Here is a 22,351-nt window from a genome sequence, read left to right on the forward strand (position 1 = left end):
TAGCGACCAGGTTTCAGTTCGGTTTTTACTTTCATTACGATCGGTTTCATACTAATTGGCGAGTCATTGTTCGTGTTCGAGACGCAAAAGTTCCTAATTTGTGTTCTGCAGAAAAAATGAGTAATGGCGGTCGTTCAGAGCTCGCGGATTCCGTCGAGCTGGAATGGTGAATTTGAGTGGTGATGTTTTTTCCGTAACTTTCCTAATAACCAATATGAAGCCGAAACTTCGTAAATGGAAAAACTTTCCGTCGAAATGTAGCTCGAGCAGCAGAAGTAACTAGTTCATATCATTTTTTTTTCGGGGATGCTCCGTTGTTACAAGGATTAATTACGCCTTCGACGTTGTACAAGCCGTGTCAGGTGACACGGATTAGTGAATTGACAACTCTCAGTGGATAACCTAAAAGTGCACACGCAACGGTGCTGATTCTGCATTTGGGTAATTAACGGCAGCCGCAGTGCAGTGTATTTATGCTATTTCGTGTTACCTTGTATGTAAGTCTGGTCATTGCAGGCATCGGGAGATCTTTGAGATGTGGCATGCTGGATAGGTCAGAGCCAGTGAATGATTCGTGACCAATATCATCATGAGCGGACGGTGGATCTTCGTTCTGATTCCACTACTTAGTCAAATACAGGGAATACTTGGAGGAAAAACCTATATGTGAGTTGAGAGGGGCTTTTCTCTGGTACAGTGGGAGGCCATCTTGTTTTACTAATTTGCTAGACCATGGGAACGTTTCAATTGCTAACATTGAAAGTAGACTATAGATATAAGAAGTAAAGATGAATGGTCTGAATGGTTCAGGAAATTATGCAAGTTATCAGCGGAGCTCAACTATTGACAGTTCGTGTTAGCTGTTTCAACACTCCACCAAGGACGAATCGACGAAATCCAGTAAATATGAAACACAAGGAATATGAGTTTTTATTTTGTCGTTGTGATTCCATACTTAAATTCCCGTTAGAAATGGAAGCCTCCTACATGTTTGTGTTCAGTTCAGTCGCGCGTTTGCTTTCTATGTTAGTTTTCTCGTGCTACGTTATGCCTCCTTATAATCATGTCAAGGGTATGTGATACCAAACGACATTGTATAACTTGGTCGTACTTCGAATGGTTCGAACACTAGCCTTGATTTGTTTAGTCGGTTTCGAGTCGAGTTTATAAAAATTAATCTAAATGACGTTAATACTGAGAAGAAATTTTCACCGCTAGGCGTTTCATGTTCAATTCCAAGAAATCGATTTGCAGATTTGAAAATTCGGATTTTGGTAGTTCAGTAAAGCTGTCAAGAAGTTTGCGGAAATATGCGTGAGAAACAAAGTCAAAGTAATAAGGAATAAATCACAGCTTGTACATTACATGTTATGAAGATTTGAATCCACACATCAAATTATATTTTCTATCGATCGTATCTTCAAATCTCCTGTACCAGGTGTGCCATTTAATAATTTACGGGATTTTTTCGAAAGATGTCTTTACAAACAGGGATTAGTTCACCGCTAAAACTATTGCGTCATTTCTTCGTTTAAAAAAAACTTGTATTGCGATTTGGTCAGATGCAGGTTAGTGAATTGTTTGATTCGCAAAACAAGTAATGCTGAATTCCAACGAATTCTTGTTGAAGCTTACAGTGAACATGGTTATCAAAAAAAAAATGAAAATGCTGAATTGCAAGGATTGTAGAACGAAGACAATACCCCAAAGTCAAAAAAAAAAAGATTCAGAAAAACTTCTAATAGGTAATGTCAAAGACATAACCGCGAGAATGACGTAGGATTGTTGAATTTCGAATTTTCTGGCCCTAGAATGAACAGAATTTATTAATTTTCTTCGACATTGAGCACTATAAATGATGGCTTTATTTGCACTTGTTTAATGAAGAGTTCCTAAATCAAGAGTGACAACAACTCATCCACAATGTTGGCAACAATTAAAAACATTCGATCCGAATTTTTTGGAACGATACTATCAAATATGCGTCTGTCGTCACTCTAGTTTTAGGCACTCTAGTTTAATGCTGTCCGAACGATGCACGAAGCTGAACATTATGTTTCGGATTTGCTCTAAACTAATTATGTTATTTCTGGTTTGGCCATTTCAACTGAAAAATGACTTTTATAGTTCTTTGTGAATGTTTTGTGGTCCTCAGAAGGGCCGATTCATTGAATTTTTCTCGTTGTTCACATTGAAGAAAATCGAACAGCCTTAACACATTAAAAATTTAGATTTTTATGAAATGCTTTGGATTCTGGAAAGAACCGAAGGTTATTCTTTCTCCGGCTTTCAACACAGTTGATAATTGTTTTCCCAAACAAAATTGCGAACAAATCGATTACCTTTCGTGTGTTGGACGGCGCACAAGGTAAATCTGTCACTTGTTTGTGTGCCTTCCCCTACAGTGCTAAAGTACCGCATCGAGTGCAAATCGCGGCACTCATACTGAAGTTGGATGTTGTATTTATTAGTAGCGATACTTATTACCATGATCAAAAAGTTCCCGGAATTTATTCAGAAAATTTAAAACACAAGAATATTTATCAAATTCGATATTGTCTCCTTCAAAGTACTCCCCGTCGACTGCAACACACTTATGCGAGCGCTTGATCCAATCCTCGAAATATTTTTTATATTCAGTTTTCGGTTTGGCCATCAGAGCCATCTGCGATTTTCCCATAATCTCATTCCTGGTGCAGTCGACCGAATAGGAAAAAGTCGCAGGAAGCTAAATCAGGGGAATTTGGTAATTGCTGAATCGTATTCGTTTCGTTTTTAGCCATATGCCACGGACAACGATGGCGATCCACGGGTTGTTTGCCCACAAATCTGTTCTATTTCAGTGAATTGCTTCACGTAAACGTCTCATAACTCCTCTGCCATCTCTTAAGGTCTGAGGACAGAGGGTCGCGTGTTGAGTTTTAAATCGACCACGTGGCTATTCAACTTTAACAAAGATTGAATGTCTGTGTGTCAGCCTTGTCGAACGAATTTTATTTCTCTCTCCTTATTCAGAATGCTATCAGGAAACCAAAGCGAAAAAATGGCGGATGCATTGAAACTGACTTTGTTTCACAGAAAAATACAAGACTTAATTTTTATCGCGATAACATATATGTTTTTACGTAATAATCGCATCTAAACTAAATTATCTAGACTTTGTCACGATAGATTTATGATACAAGCCTTCAAAGCCGAGATATTCGATGAACAAGTAGAGGTATGCATTTCCGAGCGTTCCATTTTTCAGCAGTTCTTCAGTCAGAAAAAAATACAACACGACCGCTAAACTGAATGAATCATTCGGGAAATTTCACAGAACATTCTCAACTACATTTCGAAGACATTGTCAGGTGGGTTTTTCTACAGTCTGCACCGTTTTCAAGAAAATTTAATTTGAAACGGGAAAATAGCAAAAAACCTACCACTTTACGGTACTGTCCTCAGCCCTTAATAGTCAATTTTAGGTCTACGGTCATCCATTCCGTGATTCAATTCTTCAGATTGAAAATTGTGCAAAATCGAGGACACGCAAGATCGCAGATGTACTCAATACAGCGTAACCACAGAAAACAGATCACATATGAACTGCGTGTAAAATTTGCTCAATCCGCTCGATGCCGCTTTCACATGATACACAATTTTGGGTGCAACATTCAGTTCACGCTAGATTTTTGTTTGGCTGTTGGTTAAAATGACAAGTTTGTTTTTGTTTTATTCCGATCGAATTCTCGTGTGATTTATGCGACATGGAAAAAAGTTGCCTTTAACACTTTGGAAAATCGTGTGACAAGTGTTAAAACTGTTGTAGTTGGAATATTTCTATAACAGACAGTAGGATTTTGGTATCATTCCGGAACGTAGTGGAACGTTTTGAAAGTTCGCGGCGAATAGACGAGTACGTGGCAGTAGTGTTTCCAACGTATAACAAATTTGAAATTTACACAGGATTTTGAAAGATTTAGTTCGAGCCTGTATATCTGTTATTGTGACGTAACTTTTATAAATGTCCAGGTATACAGCTGAAAATTTAATAGAAAATAAATGACAGATGTGGTAACCTGAAAAAATCTAATCGGGTAACTGAGAGCGCCACACGACACAAATTTATCAATAAGAAGAAAACGAATGCACTCTTCGTTTGATGAGAAGCCACCGAAGATGTTCTGGAACTAATTGATTTGATCGTAATTGCGGATTATATCACTCTTATTTGTATATTCTCTCCATAGTGTTCATACTTTGATATATTTTTCGCATTTTTTTTTTTCATAAATACGTTTATTTCTTAAGGCAGTTTACATAAGTTTTTCTTCGCCGTAGCATCACTTTTACATAATATTCTTATCCTAATTTAATTCTAACATAGTCACAACGTTTTGAATTTATTAAAACATATTCTCTTATAGCTTAAATATCATCTTAGGTAACTCGTCATTAATTATGAAATCTACTCGGAAATATTATTTGAACCAAACGATTACCTTCTATAAATTATAAAATAAGCTGTTTTTTTTACATTTTGTTGATAATTTCATAAACCGTTTCGAGTTTGTTTGTATCATTACATAATTTTTATTCTAATTTAGCTATTGGATGAACTCATGGACGCAGCTGGGATCAGAGCTAAGTCTTAAAAGGGGCCTTTATTAAATTGAAACTCCAATTTTCTTTATGAAATGATAAATAAGTTTCATGTATGAAAGGTCACGACAAGCAAGAATGTCTCGAACTGGGATATTGGATAGTCTACCTTGGGTACGCAAAGAATTTATTAGTTGAGATCTGACATCACGATACTCCACGCATGTCCAAACGACATGATCAATATCCCGATAACCTTCTCCGCAAGCACAATGATTAGTCTCGGAGAGCCCAATTCGAAGGAGATGTGCATCTAACGTGTAGTGATTGGACATTGTTCTTTGGCGAGACGAGCTATAGAATTTGTTGAAAGCAATCGGTCGCTCATAAATTTCACCCTCAATAGCACCACGTTTGGCTAAAATATCGGCTCTTTCATTGCCAGGAATGGAGCAATGAGCCGGGACCCAGACTATAGTGATTAGATAATTATTGTTCAATATGTCGTTCAGGCACTGTTTTATTTTGCCCAGGTAAAACGGTTCAGTCTTGCCAGTCATGTTTGAGCGAATGGCTTCAATTGCACTCAGACTATCTGTGAAGAGGAAATAATGGTTTGGAGATAATGTGACGATTACACTCAAACTATAATGAACTGCTGCTAGCTCTGCTATATAAACAGATGCAGGTTCTTGAAGCCTAAATGAGGCCGAAACATTATTGTTGAACATACCAAACCCTGTCGCTTCTTCAATTCGCGATCCGTCCGTGTAAAACATTTTCTCAGAGTCAATATGCCTGAACTTACTTGAAAATATTTTTGGGATTTCCGTCGAGCGTAGGTGATCCGGGATTCCACGCACTTCGCGCTGCATGGATGTGTCGAAAAATAAAGTTGAGTCAGGGACATTTAGGAGGCTGACATGGATAGGAATATATCTTGAAGGGTTGATTTCCTGTGACATATGGTTAAAATATACTGTCATGAATTTTGTTTGAGATCGAAGCTCGACTAGTCGTTCGAAATTATTAATTACCATGGGATTCAGCACCTCACATCTTATTAGCAGGCGTGATGAAAGCTCCCAAAATCGATCTTTTAATGGAAGAACTCCCGCCAGAACTTCAAGACTCATTGTATGTGTTGAATGCATGCAGCCTAAGGCAATTCGCAAACAACGGTACTGAATTCGCTCAAGTTTGATAATATGAGAGTTTGCAGCGGAACGAAAACAAACGCATCCATATTCCATCACTGAAAGTATCGTTGTTTGATACAATTTTATTAGATCTTGCGGATGAGCACCCCACCAAGATCCTGTTATTGTTCGAAGAAAATTTACTCTTTGTTGGCATTTCGTTATCAGATACCTAATGTGTCCTCCCCACGTGCATTTGGAATCGAACCACACCCCGAGGTATTTAAAAGTTAAAACCTGTTGGATCATTCTTCCCATCATATGGAGCTGAAGCTGCGCGGGATCATGCTTTCTTGAAAAGACGACTAACTCTGTTTTCTCCGCAGAGAATTCGATACCAAGATGAACAGCCCAAACGGACAAGTTATCTAAGGTATCTTGCAATGGTTTATGCAGATCAATAGCTTTGGGTCCAGTAACTGAAACCACGCCATCATCTGCCAATTGTCTTAGTGTACATGGGGTTACAAGACAGCTGTCAATGTCATTCACGTAAAAATTATAAAGGAGCGGACTGAGGCATGAGCCTTGCGGTAGACCCATGTAGCTAATTCTGAATGTTGTCAAATCGCCATATGAAAAATACATGCGTTTCTCTGACAAAAGGTTGTGCAAATAATTATTTATAACCGCTGGGAGTCCATTTTGGTGAAGCTTGTCTGAAAGAACATCAATGGAAACTGAATCAAATGCTCCTTTAATGTCTAAAAATACAGATGCCATTTGTTGCTTTTGAGCGAAGGCAATTTGGATGTCAGACGAAAGTAATGCAAGGCAATCATTCGTCCCTTTATTTCTACGGAAGCCAAACTGAGTATCTGACAACAAACCGTTCGTCTCGACCCAAGTGTCGAGACGTCGTAGAATAATTTTTTCGAACAATTTTCTGATGCAGGACAACATCGCAATGGGTCTATATGAGTTGTGATTGGAAGCTGGTTTCCCCGGCTTTTGAATGGCGATAACTTTCACTTGTCTCCAGTCAGGTGGAACAATATTTTGCTCAAGAAACTTGTTGAACAATTCCAACAAACGTCTTTTTGCGAGGTCGGGCAGATTCTTCACCAAGTTGAATTTAATTCTGTCCAACCCAGGAGCGTTATTGTTACAAGACAAGAGTGCTATAGAAAATTCCATCATTGAAAATGGGTTATTAATAAAACCATTATTTGGAGGAGATTCCCTTATAATGCTCTGCGTAGGAACAGAATCCGGGCAAACTTTCCTAGCAAAGTCAAATATCCATCGGTTCGAGTATTCATCACTCTCATTGCCCACGTTACGATTCCTCATTCGTCTGGCCGTGTTCCAAAGAGTGCTCATTGAGGTTTCTTTTGACAAACCTTCGACAAAATGTCTCCAATAGCTACACGGAAGGACCGAAATCAGCATTTTGGCGAAAAAATTAGCTGATTTTCTGATTTTAGTTAGTTATTATTTGAGACAACTAACAAAATCTTACTTTTGCTAATTTAGGTTTTTTATTTCTGATTCCCTTAATAATAATAAAATATTTGTTGAAATGACTATTTTTTTAGTTGATTTCACCAATTCAACGTGCTGTCATTTTTTAGCTAAGGCACACTTCATTTCCATTCAACTAATTTTTTAGTTGAATTAGAGAAATAAAACGTTGTTTTCAACCAACATAAATGGTTGAATTGGCTTCTGCAATTTGCAGCTATATGGCGCTCTGTCACCGAAATAACGTTAACACCGTAATTACTACTAGCCACTAGATGGCACACTACTACCGAAAAATATTTCAGTCGCCGTAGTCTTTTCTATATTGGCAGGTATAAATACGATGTTGTATTGGAGAAAAAGACATAAGCGAAACATAAACTTCTTTTTGAAAATTTTTCTTCTAAATCGCAGCTTTCTTCATTCGACTTCGCGAAATCGACTCTCTCACTGAAAACTTTGAGCACTCCGAAAACACAAACCGAATACAAGTAATACACCGCATGGCGTAGCCCGGAAGGTTGGAAGACACAAAAAAACATCATTTGACATATACAATTAGAGTGCAACATTCGAAACTCACTTCACTGTTCCGCGTAAAAACATTATTTCGCACAATCGCTTCTAATGCGCACAAACTCTGAATAAATACACTTTCCACTAACAGTTTACGGCATTTTTACAAATCGAATCAGAAATTTATATATGGATATATCGTAACACATGCGAAAAACATCAAAACAATTTGCAAGCAGTTTCAACAAGACTGTCTTTTTTAGCTTTTTAATGGATTGTTTTGCTTTGACACTTCTCATGGGTTTTTGGCTAATAAACTTGTTAATTAAACCAATTTCATTTTTGTGTTCTTTGTGCTGTCCTTCAGTAATGATGGTGATAGATAAATAGAAACAAATTTTCTGATTTTAATAACAAATTAGTTGTCAATGAGAATTCCGTGTTGGATTAAAATATTGCTGGTTTTTGTCCAGGATATTCGCCAACTAAACAAATTCTCTAAAAATAAGAGGTTTTTCCAGCAAAGTAAATTCTCAATTTTAACTAATTTCATAGTTATTTTGAAAATTTTGTTGTTAAAATCAACTAATTCAAAAACAGTAATACGAATTAGGCGCAGAGCTAATTTCGGTCGTTCCGTGTACATTTTTTGGCTCGAAGTATGCTCTTGTACTTGGTTTCTAAAGCCATAAGTTTTTCAAAATTCTGAGGAGTTCCTCCTCCCCGTTTTAGAAACGTCTTGCAAGCATTTTGTTTTGCGAGTTTAGCCTCTGAGCACTCTTTGTCCCACCAGGGGTTGGGAGGCCTTCTGTTAGTCGTTGGCCCAGGAAAGCGTTTAGTTTGGGATTGTTCTGCTGCCTCCAGAATCGAACAAATGAGGAAGTCATATTCTTCAAGTGGAGGGAGCTCTTCCATTGAATTCAAAATACTAGAGATACTACTTTGGTATTTAACCCAGTCGATATTTTTTGTCAAATCATATGGAATACTAGCTGAAGTAGCAATGCAATTGCTATTGCTAATTGAGATGATGATTGGTAAATGATCGCTACCGTGTAAATCAGGCAATATTTTCCAGGTGCAATCTAGTCGAATTGATGTTGAGCAAAGAGATAGATCTAATGCACTTGGGGGTGCAGGAGGTCTTGGGATCCGTGTCATGCTACCCATATTTAATACCGTCATGCTAAAATTGTCACAAATGTTTTGTATTAAAGATGATCTGCTATCATTGTAAACGGAACCCCACATCATTCCGTGCGAATTTAAATCCCCCAGAATCAATCGTGGAGCAGGAAGGGCTTCAACCATTTCATTAAGCTGTCGCTGTCCAACTTGTGCTTTTGGAGGAATATAAACCGAAGCTATGCAAATATCTTTGCCTTTAATGTTTATTTGGCAAGCAATAACTTCTATACTAGAAGTTGAAGGGATGTTTAATCTATAAAAGGAATAGCATTTCTTAATTCCCAAAAGCACTCCACCATACGGAGAGTCTCTATCGAGACGTATAATGTTAAAATCATTAAAATTTAAAGCTATGTTTGAAGTAAGCCATGTTTCGCATAAAGCAAATACATCACATTTTTGGCTATGCAATAAAATTTTAAATGAATCAAGTTTTGGCATGATGCTTCGACAATTCCACTGCAGGACAGTGATTGTATCATTTGCGGCGGGTGATAAATTATCCATCAAAAGATACAAAACCTGAGACAATTGGCCATTGAGCTGATAACTGCTTCAAAAAATTTCTAGCTATTGGAAGGAATGCCATTATGAGGGTCTTTAAGGGTTCAGATATATTGAATGCTGAGAAAATCCATTCAACAATTTCCGAAAACTTGAGTAATCCTGTTGGTGACTGTGAAATAGAGCCCACAGGATTATTACCTTTTTCTGTGCTAGATCCTGGATTGGTTTGTAAATTTGACAAACCAGGAGGCACAGTCTTTGGTTTTGACTTTTTTTGTTTAACACGGGGATCTTTTTTTGAAGATGAAATTTTAGGTGTCTTTTTTGGTAATTTGGAAGAAGACTTCTTTCTCTTAACTGACCCTTGGGTAGTGATAAACGAATTACCTTCACTATTTTCGTCAGAGTCAGAGTCCTCTGGTTCCTCTAGATTTGAAAACCCGTTTTCGGTTTCCAAAGGGGGGACATCAATGACCGTTTTAAGCATTTCTGCATATGTGCGCTTAGACCGTGCTTTTAAAGAAAGCTTAATTTTGTCTTTGTGTACTTTAAATGCAGTGCATACTGAAATATCCTCATGAGGACTTTCTCCACAATAAATACATTTTTCAATATCCTTGTTGCAATCATTATCTTTATGAGGCCCTTCACACTTAATACATTTTGGTTTATTACTACAGTAAGTAGCTGTGTGGCCGAATTTTTTGCAGTTCGTACAATTCATTACATTTGGAACAAAAAGCCGAACAGGGAGGCGAATTTTATCGACATAGACATGGGACGGCAACGCAGACCCGGCAAATGTCACTCGAAACGAGTCTGATGGGCGATAAACTTTCTTTCCCTCTTCATGAACTACTGAGTACAGTTGTTTGCACTCCAGTATTTTCACACCCTCAAGCATAGAGTTCTTGAAACGACCAACACCATGCTTGAGTAAATCATCTACCGAAAGACTCGCTTCGGTAACAACACCGTCAATTTCGACATCTTTGGAGGGTATGTAAACTTTATACTCTTTATTGAAATGTTCCGAAGAGACAATATCATTCGCGTGTTTCAAATTATTTACTACAACACGAATTTTATCGTTATTCACTTTTATGATCTCTTTGATTGAAGAGTATCGTGATGTCAAACCTTTATTAATTTGTAAAATGTTTAATGGCTTTGATATACGTCTAAAAAAGACTATCCAAGGCCCAGAAGAGCTCTCCTGATATTTTTTCGTTCGTGGGGGTATCGGATTCATGCTAGGATTTACGTCCATGGATTCATCCATCACATTAAAATTTTTAATCAAACTTTAAATAAAAAATGAAACCAACACTACACAGTACTCAATCAAAAGGAAAAGAAAAAACTTCTACCTTGAAATTGTTGTCTATCTCCGTTGCACTGCCGTGTAGATCCTCGTTGCTCTAGATGTTCTTGTTGGATGCTGATTGTTGGATGTGATGCTACTGCTACCTGACATCAAGCACCACTCGATTTCCGATTTACTTTTGTCTTCGCCAGCTGTAACCAGCGCAGGTCACCGGTGTATACCTGCGTGTTGTATGGCAGTGGAAAGACCGAGTTGTCTTGTCTCCTTCTTCCTTGTGCTCCGCACCGATATGCTTGCCAGACCATAGCTTTCTTACCAAATTTTTCGACTTCAATCGATATCTCGGACTGGTTTAACACTTGCCCTTCTCGCACGGCTTAAAATTGTGGTCTGTGGATTTGTAATCGAGTTTCACGTAGGTTTCGTCGTCCATGATTATGCAGTTCAAATTTCCAGCAAGAATCGTATTATTACAGCTTTCGAACCGTCGGCCTGATCGATTATATATTAAAAATAACAAACGATCGAGGTTAATTTAAAATAGTCTGTTTAACAATCTAAAACGGTTAAAAATGTGCTCATATTATAATCATTATAAATCAATGGAGGCGCATAGTCGTTACAAAAATGACTTGAAATTTTCAAAAAAATTTAACTTAGAAAACAATAATATGTTTTAGTTTACAGCACACCGTGTTGATTTGTGCGGGTGCGCACTGCACTGCAATTCGCTATTCCATTTGTTTTACCGGTAAACGACGGGGTTGCATACAACGCTGCCCTAACAGACCAGGCTTAAAATTACCGTAATTTTAAACGCTTGTAACTAGGTGATTTCAAGATGAGTTTATATTATTCGTGATGAACATTAGATTAAGTTCTAATAGCAAATGCATTGAAGAGAATATTGAAAATCACTGGAATATTTCGTAATAATTTTAAGAAAAAGTAAACAAAAAGAAACTGTAATTTGCAGGACTTAATCTAATGATCATCTATATTTAACAACCAGTACGTTCGAACACATCTAACTCAAACAAGCATAGCAAAAGTATTAGCTATTTATAACAAGTGCTTATGAAAAATTGAATTGAGCTGACTGGATGTTTGAACGTGTCAATCAGAGCACGTCAACCAGCATGATGAGTGGATGTCAATGATTAATGTTGTCGATACTGTTTCAAGTATCTACGTATGGATATTTTGAAATGGGTTCAAACATTTATGTTTCAAGTCACTATTAAACCCAAATTGGCCATTTCCACTTCATAGAGGTTATTGCAAATTTGCACAATATTATTATTTTTGGTACGGGTATAACACATTGATGTCAAAACTTGATATTTTGAGCTATTTTAAAATCTAAGATGGCGACTTTCTGTGTTGTCAAGTAGGATTTGAAAATTGATGTTTTAAGTTGTTTTAACTACAATGCTGAAAATAATCTGTATCACTAAGTTTCTTTAGCATGTGCTAGTAGCAATACTATATACAAGCCATTGTGTATCCACGTCGACCCTGCATTATTGTTTCTGACACTACCCACCGTTAGTTTTGCTATTAAAAGTCAATGAGAAGAATGAAACGACTCGTTATATCGTTCGTTCAAACCAATCAGAGTAGCTTAAACATCGCTTTATACTACGAATATCGTAGAAAATCAGTAATTCCAGTTTTCCCTGAGGTTGTTCTGTATTGAATCGAAATATACCCATCAGATAATGGTTCGTCATGATCTAGTAATTTACTACTATTGATTTACTCAACGATACTCATACCGTTTTCGTTTATTGATCAGAGCAGACCGAAAGCTGACCCAAAGTCGCCAAAACAACGTTTGATATGTTTGTTTTAGCAACCTGTGGTCGCTCCAGCCGAGTTTGTTTATTTTTTCTTTTTTTTCATGAGTTGTTGTTTAGGGCGCGTACCACGTGTTCGTTTTACTCGGAGTCAGAGTAGCCCGCGTCTAGGTTCAAAAACGAAAACGGTATCAGTAACATGCATCAAACTAGAGTGACTATAATCAGAGTGGCGACAGCTGTTCGTTTGGAATGACAGCTCCCAGTTCCAAACGAGCAAACGACCTGTCAATTCAATGTAAAGCTAATGGAATGTTTTGAATTGTTGCCAAAATTACGGATGAGATGTCGTCACTCTGGTTATAGGCACTCTACATCAAACCATAAATCAAATAAACATAAACATAGATTTCCCATTGTACGGTGACACTAACAGCACCTCTAGTGATAAACAGGTGTACTTTTTTCCATTAGCTACTGTGGTTGTGTTAAATGCACAGGCAACTTTATGCATGCATTTTAGGAGCATTTACGCATCCATTCTCCACCATACGGCGCTTTTGGTGTCACGGATTGCTCAACTACATTACTATTATACTGGGAAATCTATGTTTATTTGATTTATGATCAAACATAGCAAACAAATCACCGATGGCGCTTGTCGTGAACATAAAAACATAGCGGGTCTATCGGTCTGTAGAATAAGGCAACTTATCCAGTATTATTGTTTAGGTGTTGATATACCATGGCAACCAAGAATCTACATCATCTTTTCCATTTCAGAAACAATTACGCAAACTATTCCGATATCGGGGAGCTTTCTACGAAGCACCCGGCTGTCAGTTTATCGCTGACGGACATACTCCCGTTGCACCATAAAACCTACGACAAGAACCGTGCGCCAAAGTTGCTTGGTCAGCCCACGGTCGTCTACTTCCACGTGACGGTTCTCTCGATAGATTCAATCAACGAAGAATCGATGGTAAGCAAATTTTGTTGACCTTTATTTTAATTTGAAGGGAATTTTCACTGTAATCACCGTGCATTGCAGACCTACGTAGCGGACATATTTTTGGCACAAAGCTGGCGCGATCCCCGGCTGCGGCTACCGGAGAACATGAGCGAGGAGTACCGCATACTGGACGTCGACTGGCTGCACAGCATCTGGCGGCCGGATTGCTTCTTCAAGAATGCCAAGAAGGTGACGTTTCACGAGATGAGCATACCGAATCACTATCTGTGGCTGTACCACGACAAAACGCTGCTCTACATGTCCAAACTGACGCTGGTCCTGTCCTGTGCGATGAAGTTCGAATCGTACCCGCACGATACCCAAATCTGTTCGATGATGATCGAAAGTTGTAAGTATAGTGGTAGAAAAGACGCTAGAATTTGGAAACGTTGTCGTTGGTTGCCAATGTCGTGACTGAACTGGTAAGGATGTGGATGGAGGCAGAGTTGAATTGATTGCAACTAATCGATGTTATTTGGAGTTTATTTTTCAGCTTGAAGATAGCATTTTGGTGGTTACGAAGGGTGCTGTAGTCACGTCAATATTCTGTATAATCCAAACTTAACTTTTATAGGCATATTTCTGAAATACTATTCTAGGAACAGATGTTGACCGATTGTGCCACTTCCATGGATTTCATCATCATCAGCCACAGATGAGTGTTTCTGTCTTCAACACTATTTTATAGAAAGAAGTGATTTGAATGACTTAGCAATGTGTTGGTTAATAAGTACAGAAGTTTTTTTGCGGATAGACTGTAAAATGCTGATGCAGACCTTTTATTTTACTTTCTTGAAGCCTTTGGAATAAATTTATCTAGAAATCATCGGGTGAGGACTTTCACAATGCAAGACAACAAAATTGGCTTCCAGTTTGAAGTGAAATGGTTTTTATGTAAAATGTAATTGTAAGTGCATTACTGCTCTGTAATTTTTTGATTGCAATGGAAAAATAAAACTGTTTTCTTACTTCTTACTTTCGTACTTATTTATTTGACCCCGTCAATTTTCTTTTATATTGGATTCAAAATTACGATTCTGTACGCTACAAATCGGCTTCGAAGTCTTTTGAAGCAGAAAGGTCAAATTCCACAAAGGAATGTGTCGTACCAACCCAGGTAATCCGTAAACACATAATGGCATTAAAATAGCCTTTTATGAGCACCAAAAATGCTTTTAGCTCTATATCTGCAATCTGAAAGCTCGTCTGTTGTTAACCAATCTGATTTCAGCTTTCAGAATGCACATCAGCCATAAATAAGCATTATCTATGAATAGCCGTATATTGAGTCGGTTCCGAATGAAGATATTGAGTTCAGTTAAAGTACCTGAATGTCTAGAATTCAGATTCTTTTGGTGGCAAAAAGTGTTCAATAGTTATAGACATCAGGTAAATTCACAAATCGGTTCTGTTTATAACCAGTGAAATATTCCCATAGAACTGTGTGAAGTTTTCCTCCACTGAGTATGTAAATACAATTACAATATGGTTCTGCATTATATGCGTGGTAAAACATGCTTGTCGTCAAAGGATCATACTTTAGTATAGATGCACCGTCACAGTTGTAGAAGCGAAGCAGTAAAAGATGCACAATTCACACAATCTACTAATACGAAACATAATCTATATTTGGAAAGAAGTGTGAAAGACGCATGTCAGTTTTGTTCCTATTCACGGCCCTCGGTTATGTCTCTGACATCACCCATCCGCCTTTTTGAATTTAAATGACATGATTTTTAAATTGCATGAAATCATCTTCAAACTTTTAATTATATTGATCGTTCTATCGATTTCAATAAAGATTTCATAAATTTTCTGAAATTTGTTGTTTTTTATTTGAAAATCAAATCCTGTACCACTTAAAAAATCACCCTTTATCTGAACATAGTAAGCGAGATAAATAAAAAGAATATTGCAAGTAACAAATATTGTTGAACAATGGCATTGTTTTATCTTGTATGTAGAAGAAGCTCTTTAATTGAAAAAAAAAAAAAAACAGTAGAGTGACAGTATTTATGAGTGAAGTTAATTACGAAAATAATCCTTGACTCTAGGGACAATAGTGGCTTCAAACCGAAGGGCAGTGCACTTTTGATTTATTGGATATATTTACAAAATTATGTGGCATGAACTCTGAATTATGATTCACTTCTCGCATCCGCCCTCGCCACCGTCAACGTCCATTTTGATGACGAACTATTAGCATTCGGGAATTATTTTAACACCGGACGAAAACACACATTTTTTCGTTTTCTTTTACTATTATTAACTCTCAGCAAGTACTAAGTCACTTCTTGGGTGTAATAAAAGAAGCGTGAGTTTTTTAGTTTTCATCATCATTTTCATTTACACTATCCGTAAGAGTATGCCTCGGAACATCTAATCAGGATCTCCTATGAATAGCGGTAATCTAGCGCCACCATGGTCTTATGAAAAATTGCTAGTAACATTGCACACAAGTAATTGCACGCCAGTGATGAAATATTTCATCTGTCCTCATAAAAATTCTTACCAAAAATTGCAAGCAAGTTGATAATGGCTTGTTCGGCAGTAAGGTTTTCGATGAATTACCTTTACCATTTTGCTGGATTAATTGAACCAGAATAGGTGTGGGATGCTGCCGCTATTGCAGCCGGTTTAATATGATCCGGTTAACTCTGATTCCTACTTAGTGGTAATTGTTTGGCAGCACCAATCAGATCCGTCAGCCACAAGCGAAATTGGCGTGGTTTACTTTCGATCAACGTCAGGAAATCCGAGAGAACAACTTGACTGGAGACGGGCGGTCGATGCCTTCGACAGACACACCTCTTATTTTCGTTTTGCGAGCAATTGTCAACGTCTAGGAAACATTAAGCGCCATCGTGTCTGCGACCTCGTAACTTAGCATAACCTACGTATCAATGATTCGAAATGCATTACCATCAACGATGGGTGGTCCAAAGTCGGCCGTGGTGGATTCCAGCCGTACTAAATTACCATTTATTATCATTGCTCATGATTATAGTTATGAGTATGGATTTCTCGGTGTACCTGATATGCAGCAGGGTGCGGCTTAAGAAACGAGAACAGGCTTTCCAAACGCTGCACCGTCCCTTCCCGAAGAATCTCCAAGGTAAATTGTAATGATTGCTTTCATTATAATACTCGAAATGGCATGACAATGTGATTTGAATTGAGAGATTTTAAGTCTCAATTTGAATAATGATACCTTTTGTGAGTTGCGCGAGTTATTAAAAAGTAATTGAAAACAATTATTTGAAAGTTAGTTAAATGAAAATCGAAATCTAGTTCATTCGGCAAATTAGGGAAATTCCTTCGGGACTTTCGTAATAGTAATGAACTAACAAAAAATAAATACCAATGCATATTTCACCAGACATTGAATATTCGAAATTCGGACTACCGGGCCTACGTTCAGAAGATGGGTTTCAAATAGTCTTTATTTATGAGAAAGGCCAAAATGTACTGATCGATTTTATGCTAAATGCTACCGTTTCCGAGCTACAGCGGTTTTGAAATAAACTTTACTGAAAAATTGATTTTTCTGTAAGTAAAAGTCTGTTACTACTAGAATTGTGCTCTATGAATAACAATCGTTTAATGAATATTGTTCATTAAACTGTTGCTTAGTATTTTCAAACCCTGTTAATAAGCAGCAGTCATTTGGACAAATGTTATCTGTTAATACAAAAGTTGAGAAGGTTTTATGCCTGCTGGAGAAGGAGAACAAAAATCTCAGCTCCAGTGGGCTTCTCCCTTGCTCCTAAATAAATAAAATTTGTTAAATAAAATCTGTTATAATTTTATTCTAAAATAGCAGTATCTCAGGAGTAAATATATGAAAAGCGTTTTTTTAATTAAAAATTGGATCAAAAACTCGTGATAATAATATTTCAACAATTCTAAAAATTCTATCTTATTTTTACAGATTGTAAATTTTTTTCTCCATTATTTATCAATCCAGATCATTAAATATAAAGATTTGTTCAACCATCGGTTAAAACGCATGAAACACTATACAAAATCGAAAGTACTTCTGTTAGATAATTGATTTTAAATGTCAGTTTGGAAATAAAATAATTCAAAAACTTTTTTTCAAGTGCCGGAAAAAACCCAATTGATCGAACAAACCATATTTTGAACATTTTCAAGGAATTTCGCAAAGACCCAAAAAAGTAAAGTAAGAAGGCTAGGATAAATATTGGGAATTGTTAATACAAGTTGTCCTTCGTTTTAAATGAACTTGCTCATTTGGGTTATATAGTAATTTTTATTGACTCAAAATAGATTCCACTCTCAGCTCCGTTTACAAAGTATGAGAGCGAGATCCATGTCCAGTCAACGACATAAGCGGATCAGTAGTTTCGAGATCATATTTTTCTCTTTCATTTACACTTTCACTCATTTTCGGTTTTCAGTGAAAACCGTATACTGTTGAGTGACGATATTCAACCGAAGCTTCGAGAATCGGTAATGACAAAAAATGATTCATAATGATTTTCACCTGTTGGTGCTCGTATCGATAGTAGTTTTGGAGTCCCAAGAGGTTCTGGAATGTAATTACTTCGATTTATAATGTTTTAGACTCAAGAATGAGAATTTAAATTCGACTAATTCCCTCTGCAGACGTTGTTTTGGTTTCGTGTTGTCGTAAGGGAATGAGTGACGTTGGAATTGATACTCTCTTTCGTTGCAATGAGAAACGAAAATGATTCGTCTCTCTTCGTTTGTTTTGGAGGCGATCATTTTGGAATGAGACGTCGAAAACACGAATCTGGCTGTTGGATTGGAATCTTTCATTGAGGATGCGTGATATCCACTTCTCATCACTTGTATCCGATGAAACAGATTTCGCTCTAGTGGGGAGTAAAAATTAACACTGAGGGAGAGCAAAGCAATAGTGAACGAAGAAAAAGGAGTAAGATTCTTTTTTTTAACAAGTACAATTATTACAGAATGAGCTATTACAAACCTTAATATGGTTAAATATATTATATATCAATATTGATCTCTCTAAAGAATTCAATACAAATCGAAAAATATATCACAACTACACTACCTCGTGACGAAAAAGGTTACGAGATCAACATTGTTCAAAAGTTTTTGTTTAACACCAGAAACTGAAATGTCAAAAACAATGGAACATGATGTTTACTTAGAGGTGTGAACTCTTCGATATTTTAAGTGTAGTTTCCTTTCTAATTAAATAAAATAACGTCTATAAACAATACAACAATCAAAATAATAAAGGATTCAAAGTTCTGTGTAGAATTAGAATTAAACTTATTGTCTTCACATTCAAAAGTTATGAAGTTCAACTTCGCTGAAATTAAAACAACCTGATATTTTGTATTTATACCACTGGAATCGGAAAGCATCATCATAGTAGTAATCTGATTTTATTTTTAAAATCAAGAAATTATAACACTTAATTCGGAAATATTGTCGAAATTCTGGAATTAGCATTTAAATGAATTCTTTCAGTTCTGCGTTCACATTTAGAGTTTTACATAGATTGAAAGTTCATTTCACATACACTTATTTCAAAGGGGATTTGATTAAATTATATTATTAATAAAACACTTTTATTTATTTTCATTTCGATTATAATTTATTTTGGTTCAAGGGGATATGTTACAGTTATTTTTTGAAAATGACATCGGCCACCTTTGGCTTTGAGTACAAAATGTGCCCTTTTTCGGCGTTTTCCATCGTTTTGGGCAATGTCGTATGTTGTCTTTGAGTTGAGCTATGGCTCTTGGCTTATCAGGGTATACTTTGGATTTGGAATAGCCCCACAAAAACAAGTCTGGTGGCGTCAAATCGTTTTTCGATACGACTCGTCCGGGGAACAATGGTCGTAACAAATCGATTGTAAGTTGAGCTGTATGGCATGTGGCACCGTCCTGTTGAAACCAGTAGCGAAGTATTTCACGAACATTGGGTATTACAAAACCAAACTGTAACTTTTTGCTCGTAAAGATGCTGTTCCTCAATTAATTGAGGGTTTTCAATAGACAATTTTGCTTATTAACGCATCCTTTTAATTTGAAATATTGGATTTTATTTTATTTATTTATTTGGAGCAGGAAAAGCCCAATGGAGCTAAAATATTAATCTCTCACTCCAGCAGGCATAAAACCTCCTCATCGTTTATATCAACAGATTACAACAATCCAATTCATCTCACATCCCTGATTCATCCCACACTCACAACACGTCTTTTACTAACCCTGTTTGCATCCTTTACTTTCGTTTTTGGTCTTTTCGGTTTCCCGCTTCATCATGGTCCAATAAATGGTGTACCGTTTTTAGTCCCCACACACTAAAATTAATTTTACTTCTGATCCTTTGGGTAAAACTAATTGACATTTTTGTAGAAATAGTTTAATGTGTACTGTTCATCCTCTTTGATCAAGTTCACTGAAATTCTCTTTTGTGTGAGCAAGACTTTTGTTCAGAACACGAAGCAAAAACTTGAGCTAGAATTCGTACGTTTAAGGTTCGAAAGTCCGCAAACCGCGACTAGAAACTTAATACGGTCACATAAAAGCTGTACCCGGATGTACGACCAGAATTTAACGATACCATACTTCTGCGTAAAGGATGATGAGACACATGTAACTTCAACCAGACTCCAGGAAACCTGTATGTGACTACCAAGGATAAGTTCAACGTTCCCGAGAACCTTCGGCACAGAGAATGTCGAAGTTCGTCAAAAATTCCTTATTTGGCAAGCGATTTATACTTGTCGAAAGCGGAGCACCCCTTACGTTAACGCAAGCACCATGAATGAACAGATGTATTTGAAAGAGTGACTTCCCCCTCTCCTGAGGCTTCACGACGCACGGTGGGACAAAATCAAAAAAGTAGGGCATTTATATTTACGAAAATAGTATTGGATGTAGCCGTTTGATTACTTCTAGAAAGTTGCATAATTTTGAAATCGGCTCATATTGGAGCAAAATTTTTTCTCTAAAGGAGTACGCTCAAAATGAAAAAAAAAAAAAACATTTTTATTTCTTGATAAAATTAATTACTGTCTATGTGAACATTATAGATTAGAGCATTTTGAGAAACTTTGCTAAACTTAGAAAATTTATATCTCTAGTGTGAATGGAGTTATAAGGTTGAGTTTTAGTGCACTCCCTTAAAAAGCGTTTTTATATCACAACTTTTTTGGTCTAATTTTTATGTTATCATAATGTTTTACAAAGTTGTAAGCCCTTTAAAAGTGAATGCTTTTTTTGCATAACATTTTTAGTTTTTTAATTAAAAGACTTATGAACACTTTAGTAATTTTTTATACTTTCTTTAAGGGGGTACATCTTACAACTTTCAACTTCATAGAAAAATGTAAAAATTCTAACAGAAAGTTTTGATAAAAATTGCTTTTTAAGGGGGTGCACTCAAACTCAACCTTATAACTCCATTCACACTAGAGATATAAATTTTCTAAGTTCAGCAATGTTTCTCATAATGCTCTAATCTAGAATGTTTACATAGATAGTAATAAATTTGATCAAGAAATGAAAATGTTATTTTTTCGTTTTGAGACCCCACTTAAGAATTATGGAACTTTCTAGAATTAATCAGAAGGCGACATCCAACAGTTTCGTCGTAAATATGAATATACCACTTTTCATTATTTGGTCCCACTGTGTGACGCGATGGTCCTAAGATGTTCTGGGTGGATTTGACCCCATGCCACCACACAATGGACGTGCTAGACTTGTATAGGGCTAAAGATGTCGATTTCGTGTCGAAAGATCTGAGTTTCCCAAACACTCCGGAACTTTTTACTGGCCGTTTTAAAAGCGCGTTCTAAAACAACTTAAAGTAGTAAACAATGTAGAAGAAATGAAGAAAGCTTGAGTTAATATACCAAAAGCTGTCGATTCTTAGGTCGTGTCAAACCTTATGGCAGGGGTTAAGGCTAAGATTTGTGCATTTGGATATAAAGGCGAAATTAATTGAATGAATATTCCTGAAACTAACACTTATTGTTTCGTTTCACCATTTGAAAATTTGATGACCTTCCGATAAAAATCAAATTTTGAGAATAAATTATTTGTGTGGTCGGATTTTAAACAGTACTTTCTTTAAGTTTTGATTGCACGTAAGGCCAGTTCCGTGAACTCGGGTTCTTGAAGACTAAATGCACCGAAAAATATCGTACAATTTCATCAATTTTTTTGAACAGTGATATGAAACGAAATTTAGTGGCTTACCCAAAATAATTTTTTTTTTTGCCGAAAGATGAGGTTTGTTAATACAAAATAGTATGAAAGAGCCTAATCGAGCGATTAAGGTAGATTAAGAAGCCATTGGAGCCCTAATCGTAGATCGTAGTGTAGTATGCCGTCGTATTGTCTTGAACAAACAAACTTACTTTTCTTTTAAGGCCATTTCGCTGCAATGTGGGTATTCAATTGTTCCAATAATGCACAGTTATACTGGCACTGATGTACACATCCATGATAAGTATTTCACGATAATTTCAGACAACTAACGTCATGACCTTTCCGATTCTTTGATCATCCCCTAGCTACTTTGCAGCTCTCGTGCCGGATTCTGTCCACTTTCGGGCACTCATTATCTCTGCTGGTGTGTAATAGTGGATCCAGATTTCAGTAACAAATATCAATCAATGCCAAAACACCTCTCTATGCCGCGTCAATACAGCCAAACACGCTTCCGAAGTGCGCTAGCGTTCATGTTTCTGGTTCTAAAATCAGTATGCGCGGAACCA

General features: G+C 36.8%; 1 protein-coding gene across 2 annotated transcripts; it reads left to right on the top strand.

Annotated features, from left to right (window-relative positions):
- On the top strand, positions 1-14,466 carry LOC131425833 (glycine receptor subunit alpha-2-like). Of its 2 annotated transcripts, none has more exons than XM_058588042.1 (4): positions 1-441; positions 503-666; positions 13,368-13,566; positions 13,636-14,466. In XM_058588042.1, exons 2-4 carry the CDS (start codon positions 590-592, stop codon positions 14,008-14,010), a joined length of 651 nt encoding a protein of 216 aa, XP_058444025.1. In that variant the 5' UTR covers positions 1-441; positions 503-589; the 3' UTR covers positions 14,011-14,466. The 2 variants fall into 2 exon arrangements, with proteins under 2 accessions (XP_058444025.1, XP_058444024.1); XM_058588041.1 differs by having other exon boundaries at positions 517-666; positions 13,636-14,462.
- The last annotated feature ends 7,885 nt before the right edge of the window (positions 14,467-22,351 follow it).

The sequence above is a fragment of the Malaya genurostris genome, chromosome 1, assembly GCF_030247185.1.
Source record: "Malaya genurostris strain Urasoe2022 chromosome 1, Malgen_1.1, whole genome shotgun sequence".
NCBI lineage: Eukaryota > Metazoa > Arthropoda > Insecta > Diptera > Culicidae > Malaya > Malaya genurostris.

Excerpts from the sequence above, each read along its gene's own strand:
- LOC131425833 (XM_058588042.1), top strand. The coding sequence starts at position 590 with ATGAGCGGACGGTGGATCTTCGTTCTGATTCCACTACTTAGTCAAATA. Across the intron at positions 667-13,367 it reads CTTGGAGGAAAAACCTATAT|AAACAATTACGCAAACTATT; the intron begins GTGAGTTGAGAG and ends TTTCCATTTCAG. Across the intron at positions 13,567-13,635 it reads CAATCAACGAAGAATCGATG|ACCTACGTAGCGGACATATT; the intron begins GTAAGCAAATTT and ends CGTGCATTGCAG.